Source organism: Ranitomeya variabilis, chromosome 2 (assembly GCF_051348905.1).
Source record: "Ranitomeya variabilis isolate aRanVar5 chromosome 2, aRanVar5.hap1, whole genome shotgun sequence".
In the NCBI taxonomy this organism is placed as follows: Eukaryota; Metazoa; Chordata; class Amphibia; order Anura; family Dendrobatidae; genus Ranitomeya; species Ranitomeya variabilis.
The window spans coordinates 445,607,777-445,628,382 of NC_135233.1; the positions used below are offsets into that span (position 1 = coordinate 445,607,777).

General features: G+C 46.0%; 1 protein-coding gene across 4 annotated transcripts in view; it reads right to left on the reverse strand.

The window, feature by feature from the left end:
* NELL1 (neural EGFL like 1) overlaps window positions 1–20,606 on the reverse strand; it is a 988,017-nt gene that overhangs the window by 607,254 nt on the left and 360,157 nt on the right. For all 4 annotated transcript variants that reach the window (XM_077287196.1, XM_077287197.1, XM_077287195.1 and 1 more), the window contains exon 11: window positions 20,240–20,339. In XM_077287196.1, coding sequence (XP_077143311.1) covers window positions 20,240–20,339 — 100 coding nt within the window. The remainder of the gene's footprint in view (window positions 1–20,239; window positions 20,340–20,606) is intronic.

The window sequence follows — 20,606 nt, forward strand, 5'->3', positions numbered from 1 at the left end:
CTCAAAGACCTTTAGCAGAGGGAAGAATCTTCAAAATTTAAATACAACGTGCATGCGTAGACATTTAACCAGCATGCACTTGCAAGCCTGGACTAACTACCAAACGTCACGTACCGTTGGTGCACCTGCTCAGAATGAAGGTAGTCAGCAACGCTACATTGCTTCCCTCACTGTAAGCCCACCGGTTAGGACACCACCAGCAGCAAATGTGGATGTATCGTCGCAAGGCCAAAGCAGTCAGGGAATCACAAGGTTATGGGTAGGAAACACTGTATGTAGGCCAACATCAAGAATACCATCACCAACCCTCTCTCAATCCGCCATGTCCAAGACCACCACCACCGCTAGTTCCACCATATGCAGCTCTCCAGTCCAGCTCACCCTACAAGAGACTCTCGTTAGGAAAAGAAAGTACTCATCCTCTCATCCGCGTACACAGGGTTTGAACGCCCACAATGCTATACTAATCTCGTTAGAGATGATGCCCTACCGGTTTGTTGAAAGCGAAGCTTTCAAAGACCTGATGGCCTACGCAGTACCACGCTATGACCTACCCAGTCGGCACTTCTTTGCGAGAAAAGCCATCCCAGCCCTCCACCAGCATGTCAAAGACCGCATTGTCCATGCACTGAGGCAATCAGTCAGTGGAAAGGTGCCCCTCACAACAGATGCATGGACCAGTAGGCATGGCCAGGGACGTTACGTGTCCATCATGGCGCAATGGGTTAATGTGATGGATGCAGGGTCCACAGGGGACAGCCATAGTGGGACAGTTCTGCCTAGCCCACGGTCTAAGAAACAGTTGGCTGTAGGCGTTCGCCACCCCTCCTCCTCCTCCAGAAGCGAAAGCTTGTCCACAGAGCGCAGTTGCACGACCACTCCATCCGCAGCTGCCAGTGTTGCACACGAGGTGTCCCATTATCGAACAGCTAGTGGTAAGCGTCAGCAGGCTGTGTTACAAATGAAGTGTTTAGGTGACAACAGAAACACCGTGGAAGTACTGGCCGAGTACTTGCAGCAAGAAACTCAGTCATGGCTGGGCAGAGTACATCTTGAAGCAGGCAAGGTAGTCAGTGATAACGGAAGGAATTTTATGGCTGCCATAGCCCTTTTAGAACTGAAACACATACCTTGCCTGGCTCACACCTTGAACCTGGTGGTGCAGTGCTTCCTGAAAAAATACCTGGAGTTACCAGCCCTGCTCCTGAAGGTGCGAAGACTTTGCTCGCACATCCGCCGGTCGCCCGTACACTCCAGCCGTATGCTGAACCATCAGCGATCGCTGAATCTTCCCCAGCACCGCCTAATAATCGACGTTGCAACAAGGTGGAACTCCACACTGCACATGGTTCAGAGGCTGTGCGAACAGAGGCGTGCTGTAATTTATTTGTGGGAGGATACACATACACGGGCAGGCACTTGGATGGCAGACATGGAGTTGACTGGTGTGCAGTGGTCGAAGCTACAAGACCTCTGTCAAGTCCTTCAGTGTTTTGAGGAATGCACACGGCTGGTAAGTGCAGACGACGCCATCATAAGCATGACAATCCCACTAATGCGTCTGCTGATGCAAAGTTTGACGCACATTAAGGAGCAGGCGTCTGCAGCCGAGGAGGAGGGAAGCCTTGATGTCAGTCAGCCATTGTCTGCTCAAGGAACTGTCCTGGACAAGGTGGCGGACGAAGAGAAGGAGGAGGAGGATGATGGGGATGAATATTTATGGGAGGAGGATGCTTATCAGGGGGAAATAGAAACTGGTGGCGTTGCAAGGTCAGGTACTGGGTTTTTGCAGGACACAAGTGATGTTAATTTGCATGAAAGTGCTCCTCAACCCAGCACAAGCAGTGAATTGACACCTGGAACATTGGCCCACATGGCTGAGTATGCCTTGCATATCCTAAAAAGAGACCCCCGCATTATCAAAATGATGACCGATGACGATTACCAGTTGGCCTGCCTCCTGGATCCACGATATAAAGGAAAATTACAAAATATCATGCCACATGAGAACCTTGAGCAAATATTGGCTACCAAACAAGCAACTCTTGTAGACCGTTTGGTTCAGGCATTCCCAGCACACAGCGGCGGTGATGGTTCTCACACGAGCTGTAGGGGGCAACATGGCAGAGGTGTTAGAGGTGCACAAATCCGAAGTGGCGTTGGACAGAGGGGTTTTATGACCAGGTTGTGGAGTGATTTCTCAATGACCGCTGACACGACAGGTACTGCTGCATCGATTCAAAGTGACAGGAGACAGCATTTCTCCAGTATGGTTACAAACTACTTTTCCTCCCTTATCGATGTTCTCCCTCACAGGTCATTCCCCTTTGATTACTGGGCATCTAAAATAGACTCCTGGCCTGAATTGGCAGAATATGCATTACAGGAGCTCGCTTGCCCTGCTGCTAGTGTGCTATCAGAAAGAGTCTTCAGTGCTGCTGGTTCAATACTGACCGAAAAAAGGACATGTCTGGCTACCCGAAATGTTGATGATCTAACCTTCATTAAAATGAACCAATCATGGATTTCAAGTTATTTGGCCCCACCTTTCCCTGCTGACAGGTAGCTTGCCTGAAAAATTTCTTGCTTTTGGCCTCCTCTTACTGACTGCTCCAATTCCTCCATTTGCAGCTGCTGAATGTCCACCATAGGCCATTTTTACACCTCCCTAAATGGGCTGACCCCCCCCCCCACAGGGCCGTGGTCACCACCTGGCGCAAGCACCCATACGAGTGCCGTTTGCCTGGACAGGTGGCTGTGCCCACTCTTGGGCGACGGCACTGGCACATGGTCCCTCATAGTACAATGAAGTGTCTCTGACGGTGGTGGTGCACAACCAACGTCAGACACACCGTCGTAATATGAGGGGCCCTGTGTCAGTACCGCCGCCCACGAGAGAGTGTTCCCCCCCCCCAGCTCGAACAGTGCTCTACCACTTGCAATACTTACCTCTCCCTGCTCCACCACTGTGTAGTCTGGGCTGTTAAATCCTTCAATGGCACTGCCAATACAAATTTGTTGAAATGATAGATGATAGTTAAAATATACAGGGGCCCTAGCCTCCATTTAGACCAGTTAATACTTTGCGCCTACTACCACTGTCTGCTACTCAGCAGAGGAGCCCAGCCCTGTACCTAGCTATGCCACCTGTTTATTTATTTACAATTTTTTGGCAGACATTTAGCCCACTTTATTATTTGGGCCTACTAACTGTGTTTGCCACTCATTACAGTTGTCCTCCACTGAACAAAGCAATGCCGCCTGTTTAGTCCTGTTACCAATTTTGAACTGCATTTAGCCTACTTTATTATTTGGGCCTACTAACTGTGTCTGCCGGTCATTACAGTTGTCCTCCACTGAACAAAGCAATGCCGCCTGTTTAGTCCTGTTACCACATTTGAACTGCATTTAGCCCACTTTATTATTTGGGCCTATATCTGTGTTTCCTCCTCATCCTGCCCATTGCCCAGCCACTGCTAGATGAGTCTGCTGGTACATTGACCCAGACCACTACATTCCCCTTGCACTCTACACAGCCAGAATCTGACCCTGCTGAAAGTCAGGTTCCACTTCCCGCATACTATACCACCTTACACGGGGACAAAGAGGAAGGTGCAGATGAAAGTGCAGGTTCCTTCATCAGGCGGGGGGGCATACTCGTTGGCGACGTCACTGGCACAGGGCCCCTCATAGTACGCAAAAGTGTCTCTGCCGGTGGGAGGCGCCACCCGCCGTCAAACACACCGCCGTACTATGAGGGGCCCTGTGGCAGTGCCAATGCCAACGAGTGGGTCCCCCTGCTTGCTCAGGATCACAGTACTTGCAAAGTTGAAAAACTTACCTCTCCCTGCTCCACCGCCGTGACGTATTCCGCGTTTCTTGGGCCCATGAAAATCTTGAGCCAGCCCTACCCACCCCCCACAACTTTAGCCAAATGACCCCCAGTTTTCAATGCCTAACTATTATTATAAAGTAAATTAAGATTGACAAGCTTCAGTAATAAGAATTGATGTTTTTGGCATTAAAATGGGCACTGTAGGTGTTTTCTGTCCTCCACTCACTGCCGACTTTGATTCCCCATTGACATGCATTGGGTTTCGTGTTTCAGTCGGCCCCCGACTTTTCGCAATAATCGGCCGATTTCACCCGACCCGACTTTTGACAAAGTCGGGTTTCGCGAAACCCGACTCGATCCGAAAAAAGTAAAAGTCGCTCAACTCTAGTCGTAACCTTTAAATTACAAGGAGGTAGGGGTTTCATCAAGGAACAGGGACTCTATGCGGAGATCTTTGTTAACCGAAGGGATGTAGAATCTCACCTCTGGGAAGGACATCCAGACAGAGACTTGTATCCGGGAGACAATGTCACTTACCCCAGGCATTTTGGTGAAAAAGGGTGGTTTGCCTTGAATGTGCACAAGCAAAGACAATAGGACACACCATGCTAAAACCCCAACTATGCCGTCTCCTGTGACAACAGCACCGCCATGTGTTAAGACAACTGCCACTACCACTACTACTGTTACTCCAACATGCACCGTTACTAGGACCACTGTATGCACTTTCACTACCACAGAAACTGTCGTGGCCACAGAGCCAACTCCAATGGTAACCTGTGCTAAGGTTACCTCTGAACAGAATTCAGTGGGCACTCAGACCCCCATCTGGAGTGAAGGAGCCCCCTATGTAGCACCTGGTAGCCGCTAGTACCCAACCGGGCAACCTCCACCAGTGCTACCTCCAGAATTGCAATAAAAGAAATCTGAAAAGATTGTAAATAGTTCACAAATATTTCCTTTTCTCTACTTTAAACCCGTCTAGGATTAACTCTTAAAGGGGTCCCATGCTTAAAGGGATCCTATGTTTTGCACAAGTTTTCTTATTGTTTCCACGAACTGCAGAATCATGAACTGCGCATGATCACAAACTGTCCTTGTACATAGTTGGCACCTTCTTAAAGGTGCTTCCTACTGGTTTTACAAAGGAGGCTTTTACAGAGACTGCCTCTAACAGAAACTGCTGTTAACCTTGCTGTAAAAACTGCTTTGCTTTACAGACCTTAAGAAAAACCCGTTGGTGGCAGAATTCCGGGTCAGGATGCACGTCTTGTAGCCCACTCAAGACCAATGTTGGGGGTTTGTCACGGGTCCCTCGCTTCACGTCACCTTTAAAACTGACTTGAATACTGATGATGTGATTGTTATGTTGCACTACCTCATTGAAAGACTTGAGTTTCCTCTTAAAGGGAATGTTCAATTGTTGCACTTTGTTAAAGAGTTAATATATTATAGGGTAATATAGTAAATAAAGAAAGTAATAATGTTTACATAGCCGATAGTACGTAGCCAGAAATTTAGGTAGTAAGAAAAGGTTTGATAATGTACTTTAGATAAACTGAAGGGAAATGCAGTGAGCCCGTGGGGGTTAATAGACTGTTCTGCATTTAAATAAAGTAAGCCCGTGGGGGTTAAGGTACCTTCACACTAAGCGACGCTGCAGCGATATCGACAACGATGCCGATCGCTGCAGCGTCGCTGTTTGGTCGCTGGAGAGCTGTCACACAGACAGCTCTCCAGCGACCAACGATGCCGAAGTCCCCGGGTAACCAGGGTAAACATCGGGTTGCTAAGCGCAGGGCCGCGCTTAGTAACCCGATGTTAACCCTGGTTACCAGTGTAAATGTAAAAAAAACAAACACTACATACTCACATTCGCGTCCCCCGGCGTCCGCATCCCTGCACTGTGTGAGTGCCGGCCCTAACAGCAGAGCGGTGACGTCACCGCTGTGCTTTGCTTTACGGCCGGCACTGACACATTCAGTGCAGGAAGCTCTGAGCAGCAGCGCGGACGCCGGGGGACGTGACAGACAGCAGAAGGTGAGTATGTACTGTTTTTTTTTTTAACTTTTACAATGGTAACCAGGGTAAATATCGGGTTACTAAGCGCGGCCCTGCGCTTAGTAACCCGATATTTACCCTGGTTACCATTGTAAAACATCGCTGGCATTGTTGCTTTTGCTGTCAAACACGACGATACACGCCGATCTGACGACCAAATAAAGTTCTGAACTTTCAGCAACGACCAGCGATATCACAGCAGGATCCAGATCGCTGCTGCGTGTCAAACACAATGATATCGCTATCCAGGACGCTGCAACGTCACGGATCGCTATCGTTATCGTTGTAAAGTCGCTTAGTGTGAAGGTACCTTTAGTTAATACTGTTTTGCACTTAAATAAAAGAAAATGTTTGCTTTCGCACTTAATAAATAGTATACCTGTACGGGTAATTGTATTTTATAGTTAGTTAGCGCATCTGTTATTGGTCAGATAAAGAAGCAAGTCAGTAATGTAAATATGTTATTGTTTGCAAAGTTCAAGTGTTCTCACCTCCCATAAAGGGAAGCATAGTTAAATTAATTTGTTTTAAAGCATTTCAAAAATGTTGCATGTCTTTTTGCTAATGTGTTGTTGTTTTCTTTTCCCAGTCCAGGAGTACTGGATTTAATGGGGGGGGAGTGCAGCGCCCCAGGGTCCTGGCTGGTCGTTGCAGTAATGTCATTCTACCACCAGGGGGAGTGGTGTTACGTCTGAGGGCAATAAAGGAGATCTCTTTACCAGGTATCACAAACCACACAACACACTTCACACTCCAGTCCACCAGGGGAAGCTATGCTCCTATGTAGTAGGGCACTCTTCAGAATTAGGTAAAACTGGTGGTCTGGATAGGAAGTTAGGCAGAAGCGAGCTGGGCTTCACCCAGTTAGCTGCTATCTGAGCTCCGCTCAGGTAGTGGGTCCCTGACAGGGGTGGGATCCTGTCAGAGGCCTAGACAGAAGGCCACGGAGCTGCGTCGGCCCGGCGTGCGGCAGCCTCCTAAGAACAGACACGAAAGAGAATTGTATTGTAGAGGGTGAGAAACGAAGTCATAGCAAAAGGAGAGGAAACCAGAAGGAGTTCTGCCCTGCAAAAGGCTGCCTCCTTTCTGAGGCGCAGGATCCGGTAGCCAGAACACTGAGGGGGTAATCGTCTCCAAGCCTTGCTCCAGAGACCGGCAGGACAGCTAATTCCATATTATCTGCCCGACCCATACCCAGGAGGCACGGTGGCAACTTGTGGGGGCTGGGGCGTGCTAGAGTCCCTGTAAAAAGCCTCAGGCCACCAGTCATACGGGTTTGTCCTATCCTTACCATCAGAGGGACAGAGAGAGAGACATAACATCTAGAACATTTACAACAGTTGTGAGGACCTTACCGAGAAGCTCAGCAGGGAGGTACTACAACACCTAGGCGCTACTGATTTTCCACCTGGATAAGGGGACTCTGGATTTGCCTTCAGACCGGCCGGACTCTGCCTGCCCTGTGCCTGTGATCTGGTGCTCTGGACGCTGAAGCCTTCAGTAAAAGTAAAGAGACTGCAACCTTGTGTCCTCGTTCTTCACTGCGCCTCACACCATCCACTATCTACACTCTGGGAAGCCCTGGGAATACACTTCGCCTGTGGGAAGGTATACCATCTAGCTGCCATAACATCACCCCAGCGGACCCCTAAGCAGCGTCGGTCACCCTGACCTAATACCACAGGTGGCGTCACGAACATTATCCCTTTAAAGACCTTTCCCCCATTTACAACAGACGTCTCCCGAGGGCCACGGACCGGGTCAGCCACCGTGACATCCCCCTCGAGAACCGAAGGGCCCGGTACCGAGTACCCCACTGCCCTACGGGGGCGCTCCATAATGTACATACAGGTCTGGTCTGCTGGGATATAAGCTGCTCCTATAACGAGGCTTTATATGGGTGTCAGAGCATTTGGATGTCATAGGATGGAGTCATTGGCTAAAAAGAGGTTGTGTGGCTTTGCCTATAAATCTGTGTGACCGCGCACTGTGAAGATTCTTTGAGCCAGTCATGGGCGCAGTCATATGACTACAAGCATGCGATTTGCATTGTCCCAGCCACATTCCGACTAGTCGTGTCTAGACTCGCTCAATACACATGCATTGAGCAGGGCCGTGCACGTCTAGTCGGCAAGTGACCACATGTATGACAATCACATACTTGCAGTCGCCTGCCGCCAGCACTGGACAATCCTCACAGAGTGACTGCAGACTTGTAGCCCTTGGATGGACATTCCCTTTAAGAGAGGACCTTTCACCATTTTGAGCAAGCTAAGCTGGCCATATTATGGACACAACTCTTCATGAATCAGGAGCGTCCGACTCCAGCCCATCCCCTCATCAAGACAAGCGTGAACAATGAATCGGGGGGCCATTTTCTTTCATTAGAGGGGGTGGATAAGTACATTTTCTTAGGAATCTATAATGCAGAATTTAGCCCATTGTGTAGGAATAATCCACCTTAAGGACTCATACTGTGGGGCTGAAATCCTGAAATCCTAATCTTTTATACAGCTTTTTTGATACTCAACACACTTCTTCAGATAATAGTACGTTATGGGCCAATATTACCCTGAAATCCAACGTATAGGATTCTAACAGTGATGGAGATAACATCCTTGCTCATTCGCTCCATTCTGCCCCTCATCCCAGCGGCTATCTCCGTTGAGCCGATGGATCCTGGGTTATTTTATTACCTCTCTTTGATATTTAGGGAGTTTAATCCATCTACCTTCCCTGACAATCTGAGTAAGTATGTGATCCAAATCCATCACCAAGGTGCCACAAACTGCTTAACATACAAATTGAAAGACGCTCAGAATTTCAACATTTTTCTTTGCCTTTCTATAATAAAAAAAAAGTGGAGTTAACCCTATTTTTTTTTTTATAATTATTGCTTGAAAGTAGCACCAAAGAATAATAAAGTTTGAAAGTTTCCTTATTTACAACTTAATTTAAGGTGGACGCGGAAAAACGGTAATTAGACCTACCGGTAATTGTATTTCCAGGAATCCATCCTGACAGCACACTGGAGGACGTCCTTCTTATCCATCATGGGACAGGAAACACGAGAGGTTAGAAGGACCCTCCCCCTACCACCCTTCAGTGCTTTTCAAAGTAACACATCTGGATGGATGCAAAAAACAAGGTTTATTCCAACAAAATAATCAATCATACAAAGGGTACATCACGTGAGTATAAAGATCATGAAATAGGGAGGGAACTAACAGTGCTGTCAGGATGGATTCCTGGAAATACAATTACCGGTAGGTCTAATTACGGTTTTCCAGGTCACCACCTAACAGCACACTGGAGAAATACCAAAGGAGAATGGTATTTAGGGTGGGACCACTGCTCGAAGTACCTTTCTACCAAAAGCCAACTGAGGCGATACCACATCTAACTTATAATGTTTAGAAAAGGTACTAAGGCTAGACCATGATGCAGCCCTGCAGATCTGATCTGCCGTAGCCCCCCCTTTTTCTGCCCATGACGTGGCCATGGCCCTAGATGAATGGGCTCTAAGGTTAACCGGTGAACTCTCCCCTTTAGCTTTATAAGCCAAGCTGATTGTGGACTTTATCCACCGTGCAATAGTCGCTTTAGACACTTTTTTCCCCCTATTCGGGCCCCTGAACTGAACAAACAGGTTGTTATCCTGTCTCCAGGGCCTAGATAAATCAAGGTACTTGAGTACCGTCTCTCTCACGTACAAATCATGGTAAAACCTTTCTTTTTGGTTTTTAGGGAACTGACAAAATGATGGCAAGACAATGTCCTGATTCATATTAGCATCTGAGACGACTTTTGGGAGAATGGCCGGGTCGAGTCTTAGCACTAGTTTATCATCAAAGATTTGCAAATACGGGTTCTGTACTGATAGAGCCTGTAGTTCCCCCAATCTTTTTGCTGACGTGATCGCTACCAAGTATACGGTTTTAAGGGAAAGTTTACTGATCTCTATGTCCCCCTTTATGTCCCACGGCTGTTCACATAGAAAATTTAGGACCAGATTAAGATCCCATGGCGGGACTGATCTCCTGATTAAAGTTTTAGCCTCTGGACTGCTCTAGAGAACCGACCAATCCAGGGGTGGGTAGATAGAGGAAAATCGAAAAACACACTCAGGGCCGCTAATTGGACTCTCAATGTACTGGGTCTAAGACCTTTTTGGAATCCTGACTGCAGGAAGTCAAGGATCCTTGGGATATTAGGATGGTCAGTATCAACTGTCATCTCCCCACAAAACCCACAAAATCGTTTCCATATTTTTGTATAGATAGCTGATGTCTCTGGTTTCCTGCTGGCCTGGAGGGTAGAGATAACGTAATCTGAAAGGCCCTTTGCTTTTAAGACCTGCCGTTCAGAATCCAGGCCGCCAATCAAAGAGCTCCTGGATTCTGGTGTAGAACTGGACCCTGCTGAAGAAGATCCTCTCTTTCTGGTAACAGGAGGGGTTCCTCTACTGACAGCTATTTTAGCAAGGGAAACCAACTCTGTTTCGGCCAATGAGGTGCTAGGAGAATTACATTGGCCTTGTCCTCGCAGATTTTCCTGAGTGTCCTTGGAATCATTGCCAGAGAAGGAAAAGCATACAGAAGACAGTTGTTCCAGGGGTGTGAGAAAGCATCGATCGCTGCTGGGTTTTCCCAGGGATTTATGGAGTAAAAGGTTCTGACCTTTGCATTTCGCTTGGCAGCGAACAGATCCACATCCGGCTTCCCCCAACGGTGACAGACTTCTGAAGACCTCGTTGTTCAGTTCCCACTCTGTAGGGGATACTCTTTCCCTGCTGAGGAAATCCGCCAACTGATTCTTTGATCCTTCCAAATGCACCGCCGAGATTGACAGTACCGACTTTTCCGCCCATCTGAAGATCCGTTCCGCCAGACCCTGCAATGTCATGTCTTGGGCCGCCTTGATGTTGAAGGAAGGCTACAGTGGTTGTATTGTCTGAAAAGACTTTTACATGCTTGTTTCTCAGTAGGGGTTGCGCGGCTGTTAAGACCTTCCAAACTGCGTGTAGTTCTCTGTAGTTTGATGATTTCTTGCTGTCCTTCCTTTCCCAACGACCTTGGAAATATTTTCCTTGAACATGACCTCCCCAACCTTGCTAACTTGCGTCTGTCATGACTGAAACACTCAGGGTTTGAAGCCATGGTACCCCCACCTGAAGGTTCCTGGGAAGAGTCCACCATTTCAAGGATCTCTTGACCTGAAGAGAGAGTCTCAGCTTCTGATTTAGTGAATTCCGTCTTCTGTTCCAGCTCGTCAGAACTCCCTGCTGAAGCTGGCGAGAATGAAACTGGCTCCAGTTCACGCAAGGAATGCAGGCCGTCAATAATCCCAAGATTTTCATCCCGTCTCTGAAAGAATTCTGTCCTTCAGCGAACTGATGGACTTTTTCTATTATGCCCTTTAGCCTGTCTTCTGGTAGGTAAGATATTCTTGTCTCCGAATCTAGCATGACTCCTAAGAACTTTATTCTGGACTTGGGTATCAGATCCGAATTTTTCCAATTTATGATCCACCCTAGACTCTCTAGTGTGGAAATGAGGGATTGACAGTTGATCCTGAGCTGGTTTACTGAGTCTGCCGCTATTAAAAAGTCATCTAAATAAGGAATTACCATTATATCCTGATTTCTCAGATAGGCGACCACCTCTACCATAAGTTTTGTAAAAACTCTGGGAGCTGATGCCAGGCCGAAGGGGAGGCAGCGAAATTGAAAATGATAGATTTTGCCTTCCATATTTACCGCAAACCTCAGAAACTTTTGGTGACTTAGATGAATAGGTACATGGTAATATGCACTCTTTAGATCCAGAGTACACATTACCATACCCCTTCCTAACAGAGGAATGGTTGACCGAATTGACTCCATTTTGAATCTCTTGTATGTCACCCATTTGTTTAGGTGTTTTAGATTTATTATTGTTCTCGATTCTCCCGATGGTTTTATTATTGAGAAGAGATTTGAGTAATGACCTCTGTACTCTTCTTGAGGGGGTACCAGACCAATTGCCGCCATTTTCAGGAGGTCCTGTATATCTGACCACATGGGGGACGCCGATTTTAGATGGGAGCTGGAAACTAGGAATCTTTCGGGAGGGGGAGATATAAGCTCTATTTTGTATCCCTGGGACACAACCTGTAAGGCCCAAGGACTTGCCATTACTTCCCGCCATCCTCCTAGAAATTCGGCTAGACGACCCCCCACTATGATGGCGTCATTTTCTCCGGTAGCTAGATCCTGAACCTGAGTAGCTCGAGTCTTTGCTTTTGAGCCTGTTCTCCCCACCTTTTTGATAACTCCATCTACCCTGCTTTCCTTTTCCCCTGTAATCTGGCTTCTGATTATAGTGGGGTCTACAAAAGGGCTGGAATTTTTTAGGCTTTTCTTCAGGGAACCCTTTCTTTACATCTGAGGCCTTCTCTAAAATATAATCGAGAACCGGTCCGAACACCCTGCCCCCGGAAAAGGGTATCGAACACAGCTTATTCTTAGAATGCATGTCTCCTGACCAGCTCTTGAGCCAGATAGCTCTCCGGGCTGCATTAGATAGGGATTGACCCCTAGCTGCGAACCTAACTGATTCTGCAGAGGCATCTGCCAAAAAGGTGGTTGCCAATTTTAACAGAGGTAGGGATTTTAGAACAGTTTCCCTAGGAGTCTTGGCTGTTAACTGATCCTGAAGATCATCTATCCATAGGTGCATGGAGCGAGCAACAGATGTCGCTGCTATATTCGCTCCAATAACTGCTGATGATCTCTCACAGGCCCTTTTTAAAAGGCCGTCTGCCTTTCTATCCATGGGCTCTTTTAGGTCGGAAGAGACCTCAAAAGGAATTGCAGTCCTTTTGGACACTTTAGCCAATGGGATATCTATTTTGTCCACCCATTCTTTAACCTCTTCTGGATCAAACGGCAAGCGGAGTCTGAAGTCCTTAGGAATAGTCAGTCTTTTCTCCGCTTTTCCGCTAGAATCATGGATCGAATATGGGAGTTCACCGGAAAGACCTTAGAGGTTTGAGAGCGTAAACCTCCAAACATCTCATCCTGAACCGAACAAGTTGGTTGAGGCTCTTCTATCTGCATAGTATGCCGTACAGCCTCTAAAAGTTCTCCCGTGTCTGCAGCGGAAAATAAATATCTTCTCCCTTTCTCCGGAGGCTCTCTACTTTCTTCCTCCTCATCTAGATCTGACACAGAAGATTATGAGTCTCCTGAGGAATATTCTTCCCTTGGCCTTTTACTGGATTTCTCAGGAAGTGAGGCTGGAGAATCAGGCCTGAAATAGAAGCCTGAACCTCCTCTCTTATGATGGCCCTCATATTTGTCATAAGAGAAGCCTGCTCCTCTCCTATGATCCTGCAGGTGCAAGCTTCACACAGGGGTTTCTGCCAGGTATCCTTCAACTTAGCCACACAGATAGGACACTTTTTATTCCTGCTGGGCTTCTTTAATGTCTTCTCAGGCAAGGAGGCACCCTACAAGAAATATAGCCTCTGCTACTATGGTGGACAATTTTGTGAGGTTCCACATAATACAGGGCCTCCGCCCCACTTACTGGTGTTATGCTCTCCTGCCCCACATCAGATCTGGCTGCGTCCTCCATGCTCCCTTGGAGATCGCCTAACGCTCACCCCCCTGGCTCATACCTTTCTGTTCTGTTCGTCTGGTGCAGCGCTTCCACGCCATCCGACCGCTCCGGAACTTCCTCCAGTTGAAGAGGCGCCGCCCGCCCCCCTTGGCCGCAAACCGGAAGAGACGCGCGGCCGGATCGGAGCGCGGTGCAACGTGGCCTGGCTTCCCCCGGCAGCCGCATGGAGACGCCGCCATCAGCAGAGGCAGCCGCCGAGTCCGCATTCCCCTAGGGGGCGCGATGGAAGGGTCGAGAGCCCCCGGCGACTCTCAAACGAGGAGCAGTGCTACACTGGTAGGCAGAGGGACCCTCGGGCGGGTGTCGGCCGGCGGGTGCCTCATGGTGGGAAGGGTGAAGCAAAGCCCCCCGGATCCACACCTCCCGCACAGAACGGTCAGTCTTCTCTCTTCCGTTCCTATCCATAATGGGACAGGAAAAACACTGAAGGGAGGTGGGGGGAGGGTCCTTTTAACCTCTCGTGTTTCCTGTCCCATGATGGATAAGAAGGACGTCCTCCAGTGTGCTGTCAGGTGGTGACCTGGAAATTGGGATTTTTTTTTTTTTATTAATTTTCAGTAAGATGAAAGAATTTTTTTAAAGGATGTTCTCACATAAAACTAAGCATGTCTCAACCGTTCAGCTTCGGTGGCAATTACGGTAAATAGTGAAAATATGGCTTAAAAAGTTTGCAAAAATGCAACATTGTAATTGTTATTTTTTCCATGCAACATAGTTTTCCATTTGTTTCCTCATCAGAGTCCTTACATTATTTTTCTCCCTATTTAACAGAATTTTCGGCCTCTTTCCGATCATCATCATCCCCCTCTTTGCCCAATAAGGACCCTTCTGTCCCATATACAACACTGATCCTGCCTACAGTGACACAGACCCAAAGCGGAAATATCACTTTACCATCATCTTTATTTATTTGTTACAAACGTACAAAATTGCAATTCCACAATAAATAAATGAAGTCTAAAACTAATAACATTCCATAAACAATAAATAAATAAATAAATACAATTTCAGATTGTTATAATGTATCAGGAAAGCTTCCTAGAAAAAAAAAAGGTAGATGATAAGAGTCTCGTGTGGCTCAGAAAGCCTTTAATTATCCATTGGTGTGCCATGGTGGCATCTTGGCGGTGACATCTACCAGTCTTTATAGGTGTTCATCCATTGTAAAAAAACAAAAAAAGTTGCAACAACCTGAGAAAATGTCAAGTTCTTGTAATTGTCACTAGTGATTTAGTCTTTCTGTAGTTGGTGTAGACAAGCTGGAGGTATCGTGTGACACTAGAGATGATATAGAACTAAAAGACCCAGCATCCTCTGCCAGCCACAATGGATATTGAGAGTTGTAGTCCCATAAATTGGAATGTGCAGATTTAGACATTCCTACACAATATATGGAAATTATAAAAGGTGAAAAAAGTAAAAGTAAAAAAAAAAAAAATAATTGAATTTGAGTCCACCGGGTATCTTGGGTGGCCTAGCCGGAGTGACATCCAAGCCTCTGCTGCGGAGTCGGCCGTTAATTCTTCCGGTTAGTATTCGGGCTGAGGCTCTGCTCCCCCAAGGTTTATCCGCTGGACAGAACGTCAGGATCTGTGTTGTGAAAACAGGAAATGGTGCTTGAGCCGTCTGTTATAAGTCGAGGTTTACTCTCACAGAATCAAAGAAAAGTATTCAGTTATAAAGAGGCACGTCGGCGAGATAGAAACTAATTAACGGGTGACTCAAAAAAAGGAAAGTGTGACCCGGAACGACAACACCAGTGAGTTTACTAACAGACTGCGTGGATTCAGTTCTTTACAGGTAAAAAAACAATATAAATGTGCGCAAGAAATACTCTGTGCTGCTGGGAACTCTGTTCCTTTACCCATGTAAACTCCTAGAAGTATAGCATACTTTTCTCCTGAAATACTCTGTGCTGCGGAAGACCCTATGTAATCATCAGACTCTAACCTCCCAGAACATGAACTTCAAATCTTTCTCACCAGATTTGTCTCCTAAAATCCTCTGTGCTGCAGGGGGGGGGGGATCCTGTCCCTTTCCAATGTAACGCACAGTCTACAACCTTCCCATAACAGGATACCGCCCTTGTCACCAAAGGTCCTGCACCCATTAACATCAGCGCTCACAGGATAGGCACAATCATCTCCTGAAATACTCTGTACTGCTGTGGGCAATCTGTCATGTACAGTTTGTTTAAAGGTGCAAAGACGAATAGTAGATAAGATAAAATTGCTGCAAGAAATCCCGATCAGCCTCTTCCTGCAGACGTTTGGGATTGCAGGACTTCCTCTGGTTATGACCTTTTTTCTACAGTTACCGGGCCCCGGTCTCCACCTACCGCTGCCGCCGGCTGTGACATTCTCATCACAGATCCTGATCTACTATCTGGTGTAAGGATCACCTCGTACCTAATCCATTACTGCGCCGGAGAAGCCGCCGGGTATTTCATACAGCAGGAAACGTTCCTGACAATCAGTGCCAGATACAAGCAAAATGTCCACATCCAGTAACTCCTGCTGCGAGCGAGGAACACGCTATCGTTCTATGTTATCAGCCATTCCGAGCCGATGACTGCAGCGTGTTTTACCAGCACAGTGTCACATTAATGCTGTGCACTCTTCACTCTAAGGGGGGTCTCAGGGGTCGGACCCCGACTATCTTACAGATATGCCATCCCTTTAAACAGGCATTTAATTTATTTTAATGGCCACAATGTAATGATGTTATTCCTCCCCAGAGATTTAACATTAGATAAAAGTCATCAGTCTAATGTACATTAGGACCCCCTGACTCTCCCCCAATAAATAATGTCACAGGAGAGAAGGATCCCTCATGTTGAAATTCTGAATGGCCGATTTTTTTTTTATTTTTTACGAGAGAGAAGTCTGACAGCGGGCAATCAGAGCTTTGAAGTGCATGGAGGAATCAGGAGTGGTCGACATCTAATGTGCCTTGAATAGGACTTACAACAACGCAACTTACGGTACTGCAAGGATCACGGGCCACAAATCAGGTCTTTGATCCATTGCACAAAGTCTCAACTTTCTACCGCTACCCAAGGGACCACTGAGGGAAATTAACGGAAGCTGTTTAAGGGAACCAGTCATAGATGACAGCCCGGCTGCACGACTGCTGGCAGGTATGTGGGAACAATAGTGAAAAGTGTGACTAGTCCAGCTCCGCCACCGGTCTTTTCTCCCCGTACCTCTGGCCAGACACTGACAGGTCTCTGGATGAACACATATGTAAGAAACCTGTCAATCAAAAAAGCGGTGAGGGAGAAAACTGGCCAGGGGCAGGGTTGGACTAGTCTTTTTAAACCCCCTACTGAATATTTTAAGGAAACCTGCAAGGTTCAATAACACTATTAACCTGCAGATATGGGGTTAATATGCAGGTTGATAGCATTATGGAGATGCCCAGCTGCTGTGCTGAAAGTGCGGTAGCTGGGAGAAAATTAACTTTATTTTTGTCAGGAGCAGCCGGCTTTGAGTGATGCAGGCGTGCCCGGTGCAATTACAGTCATCGCTCACAGCACACCCCGACACTGACTGACAGCTTGCTCTGCACTGATGCACTGCTGAGTCGGCTGTCAATCAATGCTGGGACATGCTTACAGCCCCCACTCTCAGTACTGTGAGTGGGGAACTAGCCGCAGTGGCACGTCTCTATGACTGAAAACCGGCGGCTCCTGGGAGAAATTTAGTTTATTTTGCTGCCGGTGCTGCACTTTCAGAACAGTGACTGGGCACCTCCATGATGCTATTAACCTACAGACTAACCCTATATCTGCAGGTAATTGCGTTCTCGGACCTGACAGGTTCCCTTTAATCTATGATTTCTCCAAAAATCAACGCGTTTCAGAGACACGTATATATGAACATATAAGACATATATATAAAATGACGTGCTCCATTGGGAAGTGACAACCACTTGGGACCAGTCTTTGGGTTAGAACTGCAGTTGTCACTTCACTTTGGCCATGATCTTTCTGCTCTGCTCCATCGTCTTTGTGATTCAGATTATTCTATATAAATTGCTTTAATCCTCCCCAGAAATGTTTTTCATTTTGTCCCATCGGCCACTGGTATATATTTTTTTCCTCGGTCTCAGATCTATATTTCCAGTGACAAGTTTGGCAGCAAAACGGGATTAATTGTCTGATAAAGACACAAAACAGGAGAAATATAATCTTGCTCGGGCGACTCCTGGGTTCAATTACTGAGGCGGAAACACAGCAACAGGTAAAACAGACTCTTAACCAAGATTAATATCGGAGCTGCAGAGCAAAGGTGCCTGTTCATTAGAAGTCAGTGATGGCCGGCGAGGCAATGTAAAGGACAATTTATCTATATTTTCCGTGTCCGTCGTTCTTTATTTTCGTTTTATTGGCAATTTATTTCAGAAAAATTACATAAAAAAAAAATGCCTTATATTAATCAGATCTCCCCTTAAAAGGCGCTTATTTTCTCCATTAGATTCTCTGTGCTAAATCTCTGACTACTGTCCAGAGCAAAGAGTTTAAACTGTGCAATACTTCATCTCACCTGTGGGAGTGCTGCAGGGAAATTGAACCCTTGATGACAAGTTCTTGAATGATCAGCTGAAATCTGTACAGAAACTCAACAGCAGGACTGACTTATGGTTAGGGATCCTTCTATGCTCATCTTGTTCACTTTTAAAAAATCCTGAAATCTTGAAGTTTTCACGCTGACCGAGTCTCAAAAGCAGACAATGCTCAGCAGTCAGGACAGGCAGGATTACTTTGACAGATAACACCTATGTATACCGTACATGACAGAAATCCACCATTCACAATAAGCGATGGTCACAGCTCACCTCCCTTCCCCTCTCTGCGCATTGACCTCTGTACAGATCACAGAGCATGCCCAGAAAGACCTCCTATAGAAGTCAATGAGTCGGAGGCAGTCTCACGCGGCTTAGGTTCTATTTGACCACAAAAATAAATAGCAAGAAAAAGGGACCTAGAACATAACATTTAATATACCTATTAAAATGACATGACACAACATACATAGACAAACATGCGCATTACCAACAGTTGGTCAAACAATAACCTAATAGTTAAAAGAAATCAGAATGATGGTACTCAAAGCAGAATAATTCTCTCTGATTCAGAAACTGCTTATTCAGCTAACATGTCTTATCCAAACTAAGCAAAAAAGCTGAAAAAATATACCAATGCTGCTGTCTGTTCCAATATACTTTTGCTCAAATATGTGAAACAAATCAGTACCACTGATGATCACCCATAATGTGCTTGTAAAAGTAAAGACAAGGGGTGCATAATATAATATGGAACAATCTCACTAGTTCATGAAGATGCCACATAAGGGATGCACCCTGCCATTCAGTCAGTCAAGGATCCAACAAATCGATACATTACTCCATAGACCATTCCTATTCAGGACCACCTCCCTAACTATTAGGTTATTGTTTGACCAACTGTTGGTAATGCACATGTTTCAGTCTATGTATGCTGTGTCATGTCATTTTATTAGGTATATTAAATGTTTTGTTTTAGGTCCCTTTTCTTGCTATTTATTTTTGAATCTGTGGGTACCCCCCTTTTTTTCTTTCATGAGGTTGGTTGGCTTTCAACCCTTTGCTGATTTCTATCTATTTTACCACACTGTAAACTTTCTCTCTAAATGCAGTTAACAGAAGCACAGACAAGACGGATGCCTCCATGTTCATGTACCGGAGGTTAGAAAATAAAAATATGTATATTACTATTTGGTTTCAATTATTACAATAGAACATAAGTTATACATTTTCTTTAAAGGGGTTGATTTCTCCATTCCAGAGCAATGACCTCTGCACAGACCATGCTCACAACACCCTGCCATAAAAGTAAAAAAGTCACCATCTTGAAAAGCAAAGCAAAATCCGTCCTACTGGCGATCAGTACAAGATTTAGGGATGTTACATACGTCTTAAAGTGGAAGGTACCCATTTTATCTTTTTTTTAGTTCATTGATATTAGACATCATGCTACTTCTTGATATCTTGTACAAAGGTTTCATAATTCAAGAGACACAGTAATGTGAGAGGTACATAGGTTATGTTGTCCCATGGTTTTAACCACCATTGCCTATCTTATGCCCCCCACATACAGTACGGTACGCGCCCCTCATACAGTACGGGTCTTTGTAGACATTTTTCAAGAAACAGTATCAATTTTGTCTGCAGGTTCTATGTACAGAAAAGAGAAAAGCTGTAATACCAGACACAAACACCCAAAAAAAACCAAAAAAAAACCAGTGGTGATGTTTCTAGGGGAAAAAAACAGACCCTTTTTGCTGCCACTTCCTTTGGGCAAAACACAGGTGAACAAGGTCATGTGCAAAAGGCTACACAGAAAAACAGAGATCACAATATTGGCCCATGCTATAGAGTTTTACCTACAGTATTACTTCAAGAGAAAAAAAAGTTTTTGAAGAAAAAAAAATCTTGAAAAGTAACCAAAATGCACTTGTGCTGCAAAAAACGTAGTAAAAATGCAAAAATTTGGCATTGACCGGATCAGTCCCAGGTTATCTGAGGCTTCCTCAGTAGAAATCAGTTTAAACCAATTTTTGGGTTCCACGAGGCATATAGTGGATACAGGCAAATGGCTTCAGTACAAAGAAAAGGACATTCTTCACAAACTCCTCACCTCGGCAAACAAAACAGCACTCGTTCTCTGGAAGAATTCGATCCTCTTCTGTGCAGTTCAATGGTGGACAGGGCTCAGCTGCCTTCTGTAAAGCTCCATTCTGTAAGCAAATAATGATATTATCTGTATTAATAGAGCTGCGTGCGGTGCATTGTGACAAGACGGAAAGGTCAAAGCGTCTTTAATCGACGGCGCTACCATTCAGTGCGAGAGCGGACTCCTAACTGGCAGAGAAAATAATCACAGGCTTACCAGAAGTGTAATGGAGAGATCCCCCATTGTAACACTGGAGGCTTACTTCTCACGCTGTGGAGGAAGAGCCCGAAACTAAAATTAAAGCGGCAAGATGCTCCATTGAGGACTCGCG